Raw genomic sequence first — 18,233 nt, 5'->3', positions numbered from 1 at the left:
GGGGAAGAAGTTCATCTCCATTTGCATTTTAAAGCAAATCTGTATTGTGCTATCTCCCTGTTAAGGGAGATCTGTATTGAGCTATCTCCCTGTTAAGGGACGCAGGTGGCGCTGTGGTCTAAACCACAGAGCCTAGGGCTTGCCGATCAGAAGGTTGGCGGTTCGAATCCCCGCGAGGTGAGATGCCCATTGTTCATTGGTGAGCTCCCATTATTCGGTCCCAGCTCCTGCCCACCTAGCAGTTCAAAAGCACGTCAAGTGCAAGTAGATACCGCTCCGCCGGGAAGGTAAACGGCATTTCTGTGCGCTGCTCTGTTTCGCCAGAAGTGGCTCAGTCATGCTGGCCACATGACCCGGAAGATGTCTGCGGACAAACATCAGCTCCCTCTGCCTGTAGGGCGAGTTGAGCGCCGCAACCCCAGAGTCATTCGTGACTGGACCTAACAGTCAGGGGTACCCTTACCTTTACCTTTATTACCCTGTTACACTCAATATTCCTGGTTGCCACTCCTGGGGGTGGAGAAGAGTAGGGAGAATACATGGGTGAGTCTCTGTAGCGATGGTACGAAGGGCCCGTGCCACTTCCCTCTGGTCAAGTGCTGCCTACTGTGGGGGAGAAGGGTGGGGGTGAGGTCAGCGCAGTGCAATTGTGCTGGCAGGAGCGCTGGATTGCCTCCACCAGGACATTTGCACCACACTGACCTCACAGTTGCCCCAGCCCTCTCCATTTCAGCATGCAGTATCTGCACAATCAGAGGGAGGTCAGGGATGCAGAGCGGCCTCACTGTGCCATCCACTATCTGACTTTTGTCACAGCGATGGAACTTGATGTGACGCTGCCGTTTCGATCAGCAGCTCTGTGTTGAGCATCACATCTAGTCAGGGCCGGCCCTATCATTAGGCAGTGTGGGGCAGATGTGGGGTGTTGCAAAACGTTAGCAAGTTGTCACATAATGGTGCTATTATTGCATTTTTACTATCAAGGAAGGGGAAGAGGCACTTGTGGGATTTTCTGCCCTAGATTTCTTCCCCACACCTTGATAAAGAACATTTCTTTATTGCTGGGAATCTATTAAATACTGTCCAGAGCAGGTGCTACCACCATCTGTTTGCCAACTGGGATTCTCAAGTAGTGTACCATGCAAAGTTTGAAGCAGCTCTCTCTGACGCTGAAGATGTGCTATGTGACATTTTGCCTATGTATTGGATAACTTACAGGTCACTTTGTATAGATCAGGCATGGCCAAACTTGGCCCTCTAGGTGTTTTGGGATTACTATTCTCCATCATCCCTGACCACTGGTCCTGCTAGCTAGGGATGATGGGAGTTGTAGTCCCAAAACATCTGGAGAGCCAAGTTTGGCCATGCCTGGTATAGATATAGATATATTCTCTGGTGTGCCCTTTTTATCTGATGAGGTCCTGTCTGAGTGCACTAGCAGTTCAGAAAGGAAACTGGCAAGGTAACAGATAGATAGGCCTTCTTTGTGGTGGCACCTTGTCTGGACAGTATGTTAGGTAGGAAGGTTTATGAACCCTGATCCGTCATGAGTATGCCCTCATGTCCTGCCTGTGGGATTCCCAGAGGCATCTGGTTGGCCGCAGTAGAAACAGGATGATGAACTACTAGGTAGGCTTTTGGCCTTTGCGGTTTTAGAAAGATGGATAAAGTTTTTAAAAACTTTATTTCAGATTGCTTTTGGTGACAACCATCTGATTTGCTTGTTCTTAAGTTTGTGTTTATTCTTAGCTGTTTGTGGCTCTTTCATACCTTGTTGTTTAAAAAATTATGGATTTTTTTGGTGGGATGACTGTTTTAATGAATTTTTATCAAATACCACCTTGAGTGGCAGCTGTCTGTCTCTGTCTCTCTCTCTCTCTCTCTCTCTCTCTCTCTGTGTGTGTGTGTGTGTGTGTGTGTGTGTGGTGTCATCAAGCTTCAGTAAGAACAGACAGTGACACATAGTAGTGGAATCTAACTGTGTATTTTACTATAAAACATAATTAAGGCCTTGGGCCTCCAAAAGTGGTCAGTTTTCTTATCATTAATGCAAAAAACAACTCCTACAATTATTAACTCTTCCCTCACCTAGTACTTTTGAATAGGCATTACTACAATACTGATGATCTGGATTTTTCTTTTCAAAAATAAAATAAAGCTACTGTTTACTTTTTCTGAACACTTTTAAGCCACTTTGGGTACATCTTAATGGAGAGAGTTGGATATAAGTGAGATTAACATATATTCAAAGTGGCTTTATAAACTTCATTTGAGGAAAAAGCAAGCAATAAAATGACACACTAAAGAACAAAACCAAGCATCGGGAATGGCAGTTTAAAGCAATAGCAAAATCAGCTGTGAAGTAGGGCACAATTTAAAGACCTTTAAAGATGTCTTCTTGAAACAGCATCGTTTTCAGCCTTTGTCTAAAAAATGGGGGATGAAGGCATGTCCTCCTGTGGGAGACCATTCCACAATCTGGTACCATACCTGAAATAGCAAGGTATTTCTTTCTTTATTAATTTTGTATCCCTCCCTTGCTCCCAAAGGAGTCCAGACTGACCAATGATTCTATCTGGTGGGATAGGGTAGAATAGTAAAATAGTAAAATGTTTTTATTGGGCAGATTTCTGCTGGTGGCTAGAACTACGATTTCAGAGTTTTTGGAGGCTCATGGAAAAAAGAGTGCAGGAATGAGCCCTCTTTAACCAGTTGTGTGTGTGAGACTCAGGAGCTGCCGAAGATGACTCTCGCCAGTTTTTAAAAGCATTTTCTAACTGTCTGGGGTGTAATCAAAATACAGCTTAACTGTACTTCATGAGGGACGTGGGTGGCGCTGTGGGTTAAACCACAGAGCCTAGGACTTGCTCGGCGGTTCGAATCCCCGCGATGGGGTGAGCTCCCTTTGTTCGGTCCCTGCTCCTGCCAACCTAGCTGTTCAAAAGCACATCAAGTGGAAGTAGATAAATAGGTACTGCTTTGGCGGGAAGGTAAACAGTGTTTCTGTGCGCTGCTCTGGTTCGCCAGAAGCGGCTTTGTCATGCTGGCCACATGACCCGGAAGCTGTATGCCGGCTCCCTTGGCCAATAAAGCGAGATGAGCTCTGCAACCCCAGAGTCAGCCATGACTGTACCTAATGGTCAGGGGTCCCTTTACCTTTATAACTGTATTTCATATCAGTGCTGCTCAGGAATATTATCTGCACATCCTGCATTAGTATAGCACAACGCCAGGGGCCTTGTTGCGTCTTCTGTTAAATCACTGTTTAGTGATTTATGCATTAAGTTGTAAGGAGTTGCCGTGAGCCTTAATCTCACACACTCCACCTTTTTACAGGGCAGCCACCAATTTCAAACTCCCCTGCTACCCTAGAATCCCATAACCTGATGCACAGCAGCCACCGTGCTGCGGTACAGATTCCTGTGCCACCCTAAGGATCTCTGTAGTTCCCTATGACAGCCCTCCTCACCCCCGGCCCAGCCTGGCCCTGTACAGACTGCTCCCCCCCCGCTGGCCCTGACTACCTACACTACTGCAGCCCCCCCCCTCTGGTCCTCCCATGTTGCTGGGAAGAGGAGTCTGGTACGGTTTAGTTTTCCGATTCCTACAAAGCCTGGGTTGTCTTGAAACTTACCAGGTTTGTTTTCAGCCGCAGTCCCTGGCTTGTATGCAACAATTCAGGTCTTGTGGGAACTGAAATGAGCTGTATGGGAGGAGGAGAAGGGGCAGTCGTGAGCCCAAGGCTCACGGCACATCCGTCTTGCCTTGTGCAAATAACACTAAACCATGGTTTAGTGTTATTTGCACAAGCACTGACTTTTGCCAGTCATGAAATTGAGATTAGTTTCCTAACAGGTATGCACTGCACGTGTGCGAAGGGGAAAACCCCCTACGCTTTCGTCATTCTAATTGTGAATGCAATATGATAACTAGAAAGCCTAGTTAAGAGTGGGGGTGAAGCAAAAGGCATATGGTGCCTTCTTTTAGAAGCTTCCTCAAGTTTCTGACCTGTGCTGTTGGCCACTGGAACTGACCATCAGCTTTGCCATGGGTTGGCAAATGACACGCTTTGGATCCTTTGCTCTGCCTGCTGAGGAATATAATGAATGGAAGAGAATGAATATATGAATGAAAAGTGAGGGAGATGAATGAAGTGTTCTGCCTGCCTCCTGAACTCTTTCCCCAAGGGAATGTGGGCCTTGAACCCCCCAAAAGGGTGCCCCATTCCTGAGCTTTGCAGTGGTATATTAGCAGCCACATGTCATGGAAATCTCTCTTTTTTAAAAATAGATTTTTTATTAGTTTTTAACATATTAATTATCATTCATACAAATCTTCTCATCTTATACAATATTTTTTGGACTTCCGTCAATGCCTCTGATGATTTTCCATTCTTATCACTTACTATGCATTTCTTAATTTCATATTCCCTTTAATTATCTTTAACTAACAATTCTCCTCATTGTCTTTTTTGCAATATTTCAAATAATTCACCTTACAGAACTTCTTGCAAACCTACTAGCGTAATCTGTTCATCACAACTACTTTTCAAATAATCCGTAAATTTACTCCAGTCTTCTGAGAATCTCTGGTCCGCATGTTTCAAATTCTTCCTGTTAGTTTATCTAATTCTGCATAGTCCATCATTTTCATACGCCATTCTTCTTTCGTCGGTAATTGTCATGGAAATCTCTTGGCCAAAGCCTACTCTAGAATCGTTTTCTCCTGATATGGAAGCACAGATTTCAAGAAGCTACATAAAACTGCAGATGGGGATACAGGAAGCATCAGCATGACCAGTGAATTGGGAGGTCCACAGTTACAGAAAGGATGGATCCCTACGTATACTGTCAACATATTCACCTTATTAAGACCCTCTAGCCACTAACAGGTGTCAGCAGGTGGTGTAGAATATACAAGAGGCTGTATCTCAGACTTCTAATATATTTTGTTTTCCCTCCCCCCTCTCTCTAGGGTCCAATGGGTCCCCGTGGGCCACCTGGGCCACCCGGAAAACCTGGCGATGATGTGAGTATCCTATCTCTTGACATCTGCCCATCATGATGATGGTGGACTTGAGCAGCTTAGCATATACATAGCAGAACTGAGGAGTTTGCTGCAAAAGTGAATGCTAAAGTGAAATACAAAACAGTTGACGTTTTAAGGCACAGAGTGTTTATGTCTCATCCTATCACACACACACGCACAGTATCACTCAGGCGAATATTGAAGTCATTCTCGGAATGTGGGTCCTAATATACAGCCGAAATAGCACATTCTGCACACAAGAGGAAAGGTATCAAGTAGGAAAACTCAAGGTTTGCAAAAGTATAAAAAAAAACCTGAGGAAAAGAAACACTACAGATTTAAAATGGTTTAACAGTCATTGCTTCGCAGTTGGGAATTCTGGGAGCTGTAGTTCTGTGATACAGGGCTTGTAATTTCTTACAGACATCCCAGCATTCTTATCAGACTACAATTCCCAGGATTCTTCGAAGGGCTTGTTAAACTGGTATAAAATTGACATGTCCTTTGTAACAGACCTGCAAGGATTGGGGGATTTTTACCTTAATGAGAAGGTTTGGGGGGTGGGTATATGTCAAGAGAGGTATAAAACAAAAGAACTGAAACTACTTGTGCTGTTTTCTTGTGGGTTTTGTTGGGTAGCTGCTGTTAAGTAGGGAGTTTTTTACTTACATCGTTTATTTGAACCAACTATTTTTAATGGATGCGGGTGGCGCTGTGGGTTAAACCACAGAGCCTAGGGCTTGCCGATCAGAAGGTCGGCGGTTCGAATCCCTGCGACGGGGTGAGCTCCCATTGCTCAGTCCCTGCTCCTGCCAACCTAGCAGTTCGAAAGCACTTCAAAGTGCAAGTAGATAAATAGGTACCGCTCCGGCGGGAAGGTAAACGGCATTTCCGTGCGCTGCTCTGGTTCGCCAGAAGCAGCTTAGTCATGCTGGCCACATGACCCGGAAGCTGTACGCCAACTCCCTCGGCCAATAAAGCGAGATGAGCGCCGCAACCCCAGAGTCGTCCGCAACTGGACCTAATGGTCAGGGGTCCCGTTACCTTTACTTTTACCTATTTTTAATGCAGATTTCTAATCTGCTATTATGTCAGGGGCGGAGAACCTTTTTTGCCCTCCAGCGGCTGCTGAACTACATCTCCCATCAGCCCCAGCAAGCATGGCCAATAGTCATGATGGGAGCTGAAGGGCCAAAAGTTCCCTGCTCAACCTGGTGTCCCAAAGATGTTCTTGGACTGCATCTCTCATCATAACAACCATTCCGTTCCGGAAGTCCGTTTGACTTGCAAAATGTTTGGAAAGCAAGGCACGGCTTCCGATTGGCTGCAGGAGGTTCCTCCAGCCAATTGGAAGCCGCATCGGATGTTTGTGTTCCAAAGAACCTTCGCAAACTGGAACACTCACTTCTGGGTTTGCGGCGTTTGGGAGCCAAAATGTTCAAGTCGTAAGGCATTTGGGATCCAAGGAACGACTGTCATTTTTGTTGGAGACAGAACTGCAAACTAGGAAGTACCATGGAGTTAACACAGCAGCTTTAAGTTATTCAATTCTGATGTCTTCTTCTGACCTTGACTTTTATATAAATGTCATCCTTTTCTTAAAGGGTATGTTTTAACCACTTGATCACTTTTGTCTCTTTCAGGGTGAATCTGGCAAACCCGGCAAATCGGGAGAGCGTGGGCCACCTGGGCCTCAGGTATGGCGTTGTCCAGCATATCTCAGATATCTGTGCACATACAACCGGATAAAGAAATGCAGCAGAATGCACTTTTATTCTGAGAGTACGTTTAGTTGACATAAACAGGCACAGTTTGGGAGGAAATATTCTGTGGTTTTGGATGAAGGGATCTCCTTACTCTTCCTGAAGATGAGCTTAGAATTTCAGGATTCCCCACCAGAGCAAAGCCTTGATTAAAAATAAAAATAGTATGTTGGATTTCTGGCTTAGACTACTGGGTAAATGTGGGAGTCTCTGCTGAATTTGACTTTGAAACCACCCTGGCTCTCAGGGTGTTTAGAGAGCCAGAGAATAACTCACTCCTGTAGCTCATCGCCACATGCTGGTGACCAAGACTTTTATTGCGTTTAGAAACGGATTGCAAACAAAATTATCAGTGTTGAGCAACATTAAGACCCACAAGACCAAATTCTGTATCTCATTAAAAACTAAATTCTCCAATCTGTCTACGTTATTCAAATTAAATAAATCAATGTTTATTTTACATTTTTATGAATTTTATTCTGCTTCTGCTAGCCATTGAAACTCTGCTCCCTGATCCCTAGAAAATTCTCCCCTGACATCATTGCCTGAACACTTTGAAGCCCACCTCTGAAGCCATAAGAAACATGTTTTAAAAGAAACATTGGTCTGCATACAGTTATTTTGCTCTGCATACAGAGACTTGCGTAAAGGTTTAATCACCCCACTGTTATCATCTCACCTGGGGTATTAAGTAACTTTTCTCCTGGAGGAACAAGATAAGCTGGTGACAGCAAAGGCTGCAATTTTTTTAGCTATTACCATTAAAATAAGGCCCACAGTTTTGTTCTCTGAGTTTTAAATTGCATACTTTTTAACATTTTTGTTCTGTTTGGCAATTTTATCTGATCTGTTCTACACCATATATATTTGCACTTTTGTATACAAATTGCAACAGCAAATATCTATATATCTTTGAAGCCTATGTTTGCAGCCGTAGGAAGCTTGGTTTAAAACAAAATTCTAAATTCTGCGACTAGTGTGGAATTGCACAAACCTATCTGCAGATGGTATTAATTTGAGACTGGGCTGTGTGTGGAGAAAAGGTTAGGGCATGCTTGAAACTTGGCAGTCAGTACAGGTGTCATGAATTGGCATTATGATGTCAGCAATTTTGCTTGCCTTCCCACTGAAGTCACTGAAGCAAAGCCTGCTCAAAAGGGAGAGTACCGTATTTTTCGCCCTATAGGACGCACTTTTCCCCCTCCAAAAATGAAGGGGAAATGCGTGTGCGTCCTATGGGGCGAATGCAGGCTTTTGCTGAAGCCTGGAGAGCGAGAGGAGTCGGTGCGCACCGACCCCTCTCGCTCTCCAGGCTTCAGGAGAGCCGCAGCGCCAGCCCCACAAGGTCGGGGGACAGCGGGGGGGCGGAACGCCGCCATCCCGATGTCTCCCGATGTGGTTTGGAGGCTGACGGCGGGGAGACGCGTGCTTCTCCCCACCGCCAGCCCTGCAAGCTCCCGGGACAGCGGGGAGGCGCAGCGCGTCTTCCCGCTGTCCCCGGACCTGGTCTGCAGGCGGGCGGCGGGGAGAAGAGCGCTTCTCCCCGCTGCCGGCCCCACAAGCGCCTGGGGGGGGGAAATAATTTTTTTCCCCTTTATTTCCCCCCCAAAAAACTTGGTGCGTCCTATGAGCCGGTGCGTCCTATGGGGCGAAAAATACGGTAACTGATGGGGAACATAGAGCTTTACATTCTGAGTATAGATAGAGATGGAATAAAGGGCTAAAGAAGTCACAGCTTACCATGAGCAAGTCGATTTTGCTTCCTGTTTCCATACTCTAATATGGGACGCAGGTGGCGCTGTGGGTTAAAGCCTCAGCGCCTAGGGCTTGCCGATCGAAAGGTCGGCGGTTCGAATCCCTGCGGCGGGGTGCGCTCCCGCTGCTCGGTCCCAGCGCCTGCCAACCTAGCAGTTCGAAAGCACCTCCGGGTGCAAGTAGATAAATAGGGACCGCTTACCAGCGGGAAGGTAAACGGCGTTTCCGTGTGCGGCTCTGGCTCGCCAGAGCAGCAATGTCACGCTGGCCACGTGACCCGGAAGTGTCTCCGGACAGCGCTGGCCCCTGGCCTCTTAAGTGAGATGGGCGCACAACCCCAGAGTCTGTCAAGACTGGCCCGTACGGGCAGGGGTACCTTTACCTTTACCTTCCATACTCTAATACATCCATGTATGCGTATTGGATAGGTCTTCCTTATATATAAATGGCTGATAGGCCAGAAACTTGGCCCTTTAGCTTCTGCAGTGAGCTGTTCAGTATTCCAGCTTTTGTGCAGTTATCAGCATCTGTTTGAGAAACTTTATTTATTTACCTGAACTGATCTCTCGTTGACTCTTAGGGTGCTCGAGGTTTCCCTGGGACCCCAGGTCTTCCCGGCGTAAAAGGTCACAGAGTAAGTATGCAAGCATTAAATAGGCTGGATTTTTAGTAAAAGTCTCTGCCAAGGATATGCAATGAAACCTCTTCATGATTTCCTCTCTCTTTCTAGGGTTATCCTGGATTAGATGGTTCCAAGGGAGAAGCTGGCGCTGCAGGTGCTAAGGTAAGGGACATTCGATTTTAGTAGCCATGGACACCTATGGCTTTCCCATGCCTCCCACTCCAACCAATGAATACCATTTTAGTTTTTCTAAATATTGTCAAGGTCCCTTTGCAACCTCAAGTAACTTCCAGTCAACGCCCCCTTACCAAGTTTCAGACTGTAGGCACTTCCAGGCTATCACTATTTTCAGGTGGGATTCAATCACATCCTTGCAAATCCGAGGTGTGCAGTTTAAGCTGACTGAGAGCTTATATTCCTTTAAAACAGAAGCCCTGCACATCAAAACCAATGTAAATTTGCTTGCCAGGGTGAAATGAACAGTTCTTAAGTGAATTTACTGGGTACAGTTTTAAAATTTCCCTGTAGACTTTTCAAAGTAAATTACACTGTATTCCCCCCGCCCCAAAGAAATCATGACAGGTAGACCAATTGATCTAGATGTGTCAGGAAACGAAAACGCTTCCTTTAGTTGGTGTTAAAAATCCGTCCTCCAGGGATATAAACGGTGCAAAGAGAGCAGGATTTTCAAAGCAGGGAGCTGTTTTGGTTTTCAGCAGCACCCAAGAAAGTGGATGCTGAAAATGACCATGTTCTCTTAGCACCCAAGTGCACAATTAGCAGATTGCTGTTTTCCTGTAGTAATTAAGCATGCAGTACTTAAGAGCAATGAACAGCTGTAGTCTATCACTACACTTGTCTCCGCCAACCGGTATGTCTTTTGCTAACAGCTGTTGTAGCATCATGGATCCCTACCGCACACGACATCTCTAAGCCTCCTAGTCTGCCTGGAAGCCCCCTGCACCCCCCCATGCCTAGGAGCCTAAGACAATAAGGGGGGGGGGAGCTGTATTAGGATTCTTAACGGTAGCTTAGGACCTTTCCCACTTTTTATAGTATATGCTCATTTCATTGCATGGCATCTAGAGGTCTTCCTTTTCTGCAGCCAGCAGGTATCACAAGAACTTGGAGGACTTTGCACTCGGCTTTGTATGGGTGCTGAAACTGAGTAGGCTCCTTACAGTTGCGCAGCCTCCTCTTTGGCAGCAATCGTCCATCCCACTCTATTCCACTTCTGCCAGAAATGGGGTTGCCAGTTGAGATGCATCTGCAGGCAACTGTTTGCCATTGTTACAGTTGTACAGTGGTACCTTGGTTCTTGAACCGCTTAGTTGCTGAACAAATCGGCTCCCGAACGCCGCAAGCCCAGAAGTGAGTGTTCCAGTTTGTGAACTTTTTTCAGAAGCCGAACATCCATCGCGGCTCCTGCGGCTTCCGCTTGAGTGCAGGAAGCTCCTGCGGCCAATCGGAAGCTGCGCCTTGGTTTTCGAACAGTTTAGAGAGTCCGGAACGGATTAAGTTCGAGAACCAAGGTACCAGTGTATGTGCTAGTGGAGTGCCCTCTAGTGTTCAACAAAGTGGAATGGCAATGAGAATTGTTTCCACAGCATCCAGGGCCCGTCCAGACCACCACTGTTTTCAAACACAGACCAGCAAATTCAGGTTGCCAACATACCAGGACGAATGCTCATTAAATAACCTGTGTTGTCCTCACAAACAAATCAGAATAAAGAGGTCATTTGGAAGCACCCACACAGATGTGGGGTTTGGTAGCAAAGACATGTTTTGCTTCCATAATTACCATGGTCTCTCTTACTCTAGGGTGAAGCTGGCGCTGCTGGAGAAGCTGGATCACCGGGTCCGATGGTGAGTATCTGCTGCTCAACTTATTTTTAATCAGTAATAACAGCACTCTTAGCCTATCTGGGAATTGCCCATCTGTATTTGAATAATAATAATAATAATAATAATAATAATAATAATAATAATAATTTATACCCCACCCATCTGGCTGGGTTTCCCCAGCCACTCTGGGTGGCTCCCAACAGAATATTAATAATAAAGCTACAACATCAAACATTAAAAACTTCCCTAAACAGGGCTGCCTTCAGATGTCTTCTAAAAGTCAGGTAGTTGTTTATTTCCTTGACATCTGATGGGAGGGCGTTCCACAGGGCGGGTGCCACTACCGAAAAGGCCCTCCGCGTGGTTCCCTGTAACCTCACTTCTCACAGTGAGGGAACCGCCAGAAGGCCCTCAGAGCTAGACCTCAGTGTCTGGGCAGAACGATAGGGGTGGAGACGCTCCTTCAGGTATACTGGACCGATGCCATTTAAGGCTTTCAAGGTCAGCACCAACACTTTGAATTGTACTTGGAAATAGTCCTGAGAGTTTGAGCAATTTAAATGTACATATTCAGGACCTCCCTGGAATTCGTGGTGAATTGTGCCAGGTTCACATGTGACTCCACACTCATTCGGCGGGAAGGTAAATGACGTTTCTGTGCGCTGCTCTAGTTTCGCCAGAAGCGGCTTAGTCATGCTGGCCACATGACCAGGAAAAACTATCCGCGGACAAACGCCGGCTCCCTCGGCCTATAGAGCGAGATGAGCGCGCAACCCCAGAGTCGTTCGCGACTGGACTTAACTGTCAGGGCTCCTTCACCTTTTACCACTAGACCCTACTGCAACCCTTTTAACTGTTACACCACACTGTCGTGCTGATGAGCATTTCACTAGCCATAATGTTGAAAAGTAGGTTCCTTTGCACTCTGAAATCTGCACTCTGGGAGATTAGGCTGTGATGCCCTTTTCACGTTTGTTATTGTTATTTCCCAGGGTCCCCGTGGTCTTCCAGGTGAGAGAGGACGTCCTGGCCCATCTGGTGCTGCGGTAAGTATCAGCATTAACTTGAACACTGCAAGTCCTGTATCTTGGAAATGTTGCTAGTGCAGACAAAATGTACACACCCATGACTTTAGTGGAAAACCTCCTGCCCCTTGCGATCTCCCTACCCCATTTGTCATGGCCTACCACATTTCCATAAAAGTAATGATGGCATGAGATTTCTTTGCCCTTTTCAGTATACTTGCTGTGGCTTTTGGTTGTTGAACATCTGGAGGTAGAGGTGGCTGGTGCCTATTGGGCCTGGTAGGGCAGAAGGCAAGGAGGCCATCAGTAGGAGGCGCTATAGCCAGCGGCAGGCAGCAGCAGTTAACTATAGTTTCCTCCCCATCTTCCTGCTGAGTTTGGCTACAGCAACTCTGATGACTAAGGAGGAGGAAACAGAAAGCCAGGGCCCTGGACTGGTTGTAAGGAAGAAGGCAGGTAGGCTTGGTGGAACCAAGGTTGGTGGGGCAGTGCCCCATTTTCCCTAATGGACTAGTCTCCAATTCCTGGAGGGCATGAGTTGGCAAAGGCTGTTTAAGTTGCTGTGCCCTAAGATGCATGGTAAAGGTCTTTTGCCCGCCAGCCAGCAGATTTTTACTGTAGTGGGCATATCTCAAAAGATGGCAGTGGGCATCTCCCCAAAGGACATGGCATGCTTTATTATGTTGACCGTGGAGGAGAGAAGCAGAAAGCAGCCTCTGATCAGTAGCACCGAATGGGGCTAACTTCTAGTTTAAATCCAGCTTGCTGCAGGGGGGACCCAACTTTTGTTTTGTTAAGTGCAGAATTTCTTCTACACAAATTGCTGTGAACATGGTGGTGGGGATCTAGCATGGGAATTCGGGGGCTTTAACCCTTTGCCCCCTGCTGTGGTCCCAATCCGGAATGTCCCCCTCCGCACAGCTGCTGTTTGCTTTCCAGAGAAACTTGCATTTGCTTAAATGGGATCTTTTTTCCTATGCAAATAGAGGCAGCGGTGGGGAACCTGTGGCCCTTGGACTACAACTCCCATCATTCCTGACCCTCGACCTTGCTAGCTGGGGCTGATGGGAACCAGAGTCCAACAACATTTGAAGGTTCACAGGTTCCCCATTCATGCTGTAAAGTTGTAGATATGCTGTGCAGGAAGATATGCTTTTCAAAGGGTAGGAAGTAACTGGAGTTGCCATCTTGGGGTTGGTCCTGAAGCTGCAGCTGATTCAGAATCCTGAGACCAGGTTATTGATTAGAGCACCTGGGTGCACACATATTACACCTGTGCTGAGGTGCAACTTTTTGTATGCCTTGGATACCAGCCAGCTATTGGGCCAGGTTCATCATATTGTTGTTAACTTAGTCCTGAGTTATTCAGGACCTTATATGTTAAGTCAAAGACTGTCAGACCACTTAGATCAGTGATGGCCAAACTTGGCCCTCCAGCTGTTTTGGGACTACAGTTCCCATCATCCCTGACCACTGGTCCTGTTAGCTAGGGATGATGGGAGTTGTAGTCCCAAAACAGCTGGAGGGCCAAGTTTGGCCATCACTGACTTAGATCATCTGGAGAAATTCTACTTGTGGCACCACACTCTACAGAATATTGTAGGATGGTGACTGAGAAGCAGGTATTTTCTGCTGTTACCCCTGTACTGTGGAATGCCCTTCTCTCTGCCATACGTGAAGCAGCAGCCACCAGTGGCTTCAGACATCTTGTGTCAATTTATCTTTTCCCCTGAGTCTTAAGATCAGACCCTGTTTTACATATCCAAACCTTCTGAATTTTTATTTTATTTATTGGCATGTGCTTTTATTTTTATTGCTGTTTTACTGGTTTTAGGTTGCATTTTTGTTTTACTGATATATAGTTTGTTTTTTTACATGCTACACCATTTAGAGATTTTTGAACTATTAAGCAGTATATAAATGCTTTTAAATAAATAACACAAAACCTTGTAACCTGGGCATCAGGTGGAGCGGATAGTGTGGCAGGGTGCCTCCACTCATAGAATTGTAGAGTTGGAAGGGACCACGAAGCCCATCTAGTCCAACCCTCCAATGCAGGAATCTTTTGCCCAACATGGGGCTCGAACCCACAACCCCGGGATTATGAATCTCATGCTCTACCAGTTGAGCTATGTTCTGCTCACTTGACCTCTGACTGGTGATGTTGCTGCTACTTACTTTGGAAGTGAGGAGTGGGTGATGGATGAGGTGGTGGTGGTGAGATCAGCGCAGTGCAAGTGCACCAGCAGAGCCCGTCTGGTGCTCCTGTTGGTGAGCTTCCGCCGTGCTGACCTCGCTGCTACCTCGCCCCTCCCTCTCCAGCTCCGGATAAGCAGGAATAACATGATGGACTAGAGGTCAGATGAGTGGCTAAGGCAGGAGCCAAAACAGGTCCTCCTGCCCATATGTTGCATGATTCTGTCATCCAGACAGTTCCTCAAATCTGTAGGTGTGCCATTTGCACAGAGCCATATAGTGCCAGAGAGGGGAAGAGGAGGCGGAAGGAACTGTGCCTGCCTCTTCTCCCACTTACGGTACTTCCCCTGAATCTGTTCCCCTGAATCTAAAGTTACGGTACTTCCCCTGAATCTTTTCCCCTGAATCTAAAGTTCAGCATCAGGTATAAGAGACGTCACTACCCTAGAGGCCATCTTTAGACTAGAGTTTCCCAAACTTGGGTCTCCAGCTATTGTTAGACTACAACTCCTATCATCCCTGAGCACTGGTCCTGCTAGCTAGGGGTGATGGGAGTTGTAGTCCAACTACAGTTGGAGATCCAAGCTTGGGAAACTCTGGTTTAGATGCTTGGGTGCAAAATTCAGGGGGTTTGGCTAAACTGGAAAGATTAGTGTATTGATTGGATCATGGGGGAAAATGTGGATGCTGGGAAATGTCACACCGGTAGTGTTTGGTGCTGCTCACCTGACCTCCCTCCAGCTGAGTCGCTACTACATACAGTGGTACCTCAGGTTACATACGCTTCAGGTTACATATGCTTCAGGTTACAGACTCCGCTAACCCAGAAATATTATCTTGGGTTAAGAACTTTGCGGCGGCAGCAGGAGGCCCCATTAGCTAAAGTGGTGCTTCAGGTTAAGAACAGTTTCAGGTTAAGAACAGACCTCCAGAATGAATTAAGTACTTAACCCGAGGTACCACTGTACTGGGATCAAGGGGAGCGAGGGGGTGGCGAGGTCAGTGCGGCGCAAACACTCCAAAGCCAATCTTGCTGTCTTGCCAGCGTGTTAGCCCTGTGCTGACCTTGCTGCTTCGTCCCCCTCTCCATCCTGGTTCGCAGCAGCGACCCAGTTGGTGGGCGGTCAGGTGAGTAGTACAGCCGTCCACTGCTGTGTCACACCCTCCTTAGCAAAACTATGTGAACATCCACATGTTCGTTGATTCACTTTGCTTTTGTCCTGCCTTTCAAGAAGCTCAGGGAGTTATGTCCTACACGGCTTCCCTAATTTTATTCTCACAGCTACTCTGCACGATAGATCAGGCTGAGAGTTAATTACTGATCCTGTGTCAACCCATAAACTGTGTGGTTGCATGGCTATTTGAACCTGGGTCTTTTGTGAAGCAAAGCTAACAGACATGACTGTGCTCAATTTAGCAAACTAGCAAGCCAGAGACATCGTGCCTGGGCCTATTTCCAGCATTCCATTCTACGTCTCCAGAGATTTCAGCCTTCACTTGATACTGTAATAAACCTAGCGTGAAATTCCCTCTGGCTGTTTATTGAACAAATGTCAAAGCCCCCATAGGGCTGGCTGTGAAGCTCCGCGGGAGCGTTTTAGCTCAAAGCTCCAGTCTTCATATTCCTTACAGATTCAGATAGTTGAGAGAATTAAGGAGATAAAGTAACCAAGACGGTTTAACAGCCTTGAAGTAACCAGGCTTAACTTAGCAACTCTAAACATGTTCAGTGAGTACACAATTGGAAGGAATCGGCTCCCCTTTCTGCCTCAAAGTGTCAGCCAGACTCCAATTAGTGGGGAAGAGGAAAACAATTTATCCAATTACAATTTAGTGGCGGAGGGGGCTGCAGAGAGGAGGAGAGGAAGGAGATGCTCTGTTGCCTGAGTAGATGTCTGCTCCCGTTGTGTTGGGTTTCACATAAAAATGGCATTAATCCAGAGGAATACACGTAGCCAACTTCCTATATGCAGTGAAGCTGTTCTCTCCCCCCCGCCACTCCAAATAGCAGCCTTGTGTCCTGTTTGACAAGCTATTTCTGTCTGTTTGCAACTTCATCGGGGAGGGGGAAGAGCTCAGAAGTGGTTCTTGATACAGGCACAGCGGGCGGGGGCGGGAGTGAAAAGCTTCTGTGCGCAGACAAAAGTTATCTCGAACATCTGAGTAAGCAGTGTGAGTCACAGATTTAATTTCTAGCAAAGCTTTTCTATAGGAAGAATTATGCCACATTAACTATCCCATCAAAGGGACGCAGGTGGCGCTGTGGGTTAAACCACAGAGCCTAGGACTTGCTGATCAGGTCGGCGGTTCGAATCCCCGCGACGGGGTGAGCTCCCGTTGCTCAGTCCCTGCTCCTGCCAACGTAGCAGTTTGAAAGCATGTCAAAGTGCAAGTAGATAAATAGATACCACTCCGGCGGGAAGGTAAACGGCGTTTCCGTGCGCTGCTCTGGTTCGCCAGAAGCGGCTTAGTCATGCTGGCCACATGACCCAGAAGCTGTACGCCGGCTCCCTCGGCCAGTAAAGTGAGATGAGCGCCGCAACCCCAGTCGGTCATGACTGGACCTAATGGTCAGGGGTCCCTTTACCTTTACCTTTAACTATCCCATCATGTTGTTTTTTGATAAACATATATTGATCAAGAAGGCTCTGTCATAGAAAAAAGGCCTAAAACTTCATCACATGCACACAGTTATTTATTTGTTTCTTACGTTTGTATCCTGCCGTTCCCTGCAAGTGAGCGCAGGGTTGCAAATGTCGTGGCAGCAAACTCATCCTCCATTGCCCTCATTGGTTCTCTGTCTTATGAACAGGACAGGGGGTGGCAGGTGTAGGTAGGCTTGTCTTGCTATCCTTCACCTCCTTCTCCACCTACTCTAGATTGCTGGGACTTGACTTTGTTGTGCATTAAACTAAGGGGCAGTGGGTGGAAATGCAGCCATAGGCCATGGAGGTGGGAATAAACCCACCAGGTTGATGCTTGCAATGAAGCACTGCAGAAATTCCTGGTGAATTGGGAAGGTAGTAACTTTAGCTGGAGGGACGCTGGTGACGCTGTTGGTTAAACCACAGAGCCTAGGATTGCCAATCAGAAGGTTGGCGGTTCGAATCCCCGCGACGGGGTGAGCTCCTGTTGCTCGGTCCCTGCTCCTGCCAACGTAGCAGTTCGAAAGCACATCAAAGTGCAAGTAGATAAATAGGCGGGAAGGTAAATGGTGTTTCTGTGCGCTGCTCTGGTTCGCCAGAAGCGGCTTTGTCATGCTAGCCACATGAACCGGAAGCTGTACGCCGGCTCCCTTGGCCAATAATGCAAGATGAGCGCCACAACCCCAGAGTCTGTCATGACTGGAGCTAATGGTCAGGGGTCCCTTTACCTTTTTATGCACAACGCAAAGCCTTTTCTGATGCTCATTCACCAGAGGTGACTGCAGGCACTATTCTAAAAAATGTGCTTAATTGGCACCTATATTTCTTTGCCACAACTTTGATGGTTAGTGGGGCCTGTACCCCTTTACCGTAGTATTTTATTTCTGGATTTATATTTTGATTTTTGTATTTTGTCGCTTTGATTTGCTTTCGTACTTTCAGTTCTGTTTTTCCTGCATTATAAACACATGTAAACTTGTGTTTGTTTATATGCATGTTAACACCAGAAAACATTCCGTTCCCACTCAAATTGAATCGTCAAGGAATGTCCTTTTTTAATTCCATTGCCATTTAACTCCTACATATTTTCCTCCTTTATGGTCATGTTTGTGTAAACCTGCCACCTGAGGATTCCATTTCATACATCTGTAGTCCAGTCCACAAAGCTCTCGGCACAATACATATTAGTCCTTAAGGTGACACAATACCTTGGTTGTTTTCACAGCAGCAGAATAGTTAGTCCATTTATGTCTCCTGATACACTCCTATGCAGTGGCTTCTATATGTTCTGCAAGATAGATTTTCCCAGGGCTCCAATTCCATTTGGTGGGATAATTGGGAGCACAGCTGCAAT

The 18,233-nt window shown here is 46.6% G+C and overlaps 2 protein-coding genes across 4 annotated transcripts in view; both read left to right on the top strand.

Annotated features, from left to right (window-relative positions):
• COL2A1 (collagen type II alpha 1 chain) overlaps nucleotides 1-18,233 on the top strand; it is a 98,813-nt gene that overhangs the window by 22,677 nt on the left and 57,903 nt on the right. For all 3 annotated transcript variants that reach the window (XM_079966624.1, XM_079966623.1, XM_079966622.1), the window contains 6 exons: nucleotides 4,975-5,028; nucleotides 6,672-6,725; nucleotides 9,127-9,180; nucleotides 9,277-9,330; nucleotides 10,990-11,034; nucleotides 12,006-12,059. In XM_079966624.1, the coding sequence (XP_079822750.1) occupies nucleotides 4,975-5,028; nucleotides 6,672-6,725; nucleotides 9,127-9,180; nucleotides 9,277-9,330; nucleotides 10,990-11,034; nucleotides 12,006-12,059 (315 nt within the window). The remainder of the gene's footprint in view (nucleotides 1-4,974; nucleotides 5,029-6,671; nucleotides 6,726-9,126; nucleotides 9,181-9,276; nucleotides 9,331-10,989; nucleotides 11,035-12,005; nucleotides 12,060-18,233) is intronic.
• The window catches only part of LOC307210707 (claudin-34-like), a 219,286-nt gene continuing 204,006 nt past the window's right edge, over nucleotides 2,954-18,233 (top strand). Inside the window, exon 1 of the mRNA XM_079966850.1 lies at nucleotides 2,954-2,997. The gene's annotated coding sequence lies outside the window, so the exon portion shown is untranslated. The remainder of the gene's footprint in view (nucleotides 2,998-18,233) is intronic.

This window comes from Podarcis cretensis (genome assembly GCF_951804945.1).
Source record: "Podarcis cretensis genome assembly, chromosome: 2".
Classification (NCBI taxonomy): domain Eukaryota; kingdom Metazoa; phylum Chordata; class Lepidosauria; order Squamata; family Lacertidae; genus Podarcis; species Podarcis cretensis.
The sequence above is the reverse complement of the archived record's forward strand: the minus strand, read 5'-3'. Positions and strand labels throughout refer to the sequence as shown.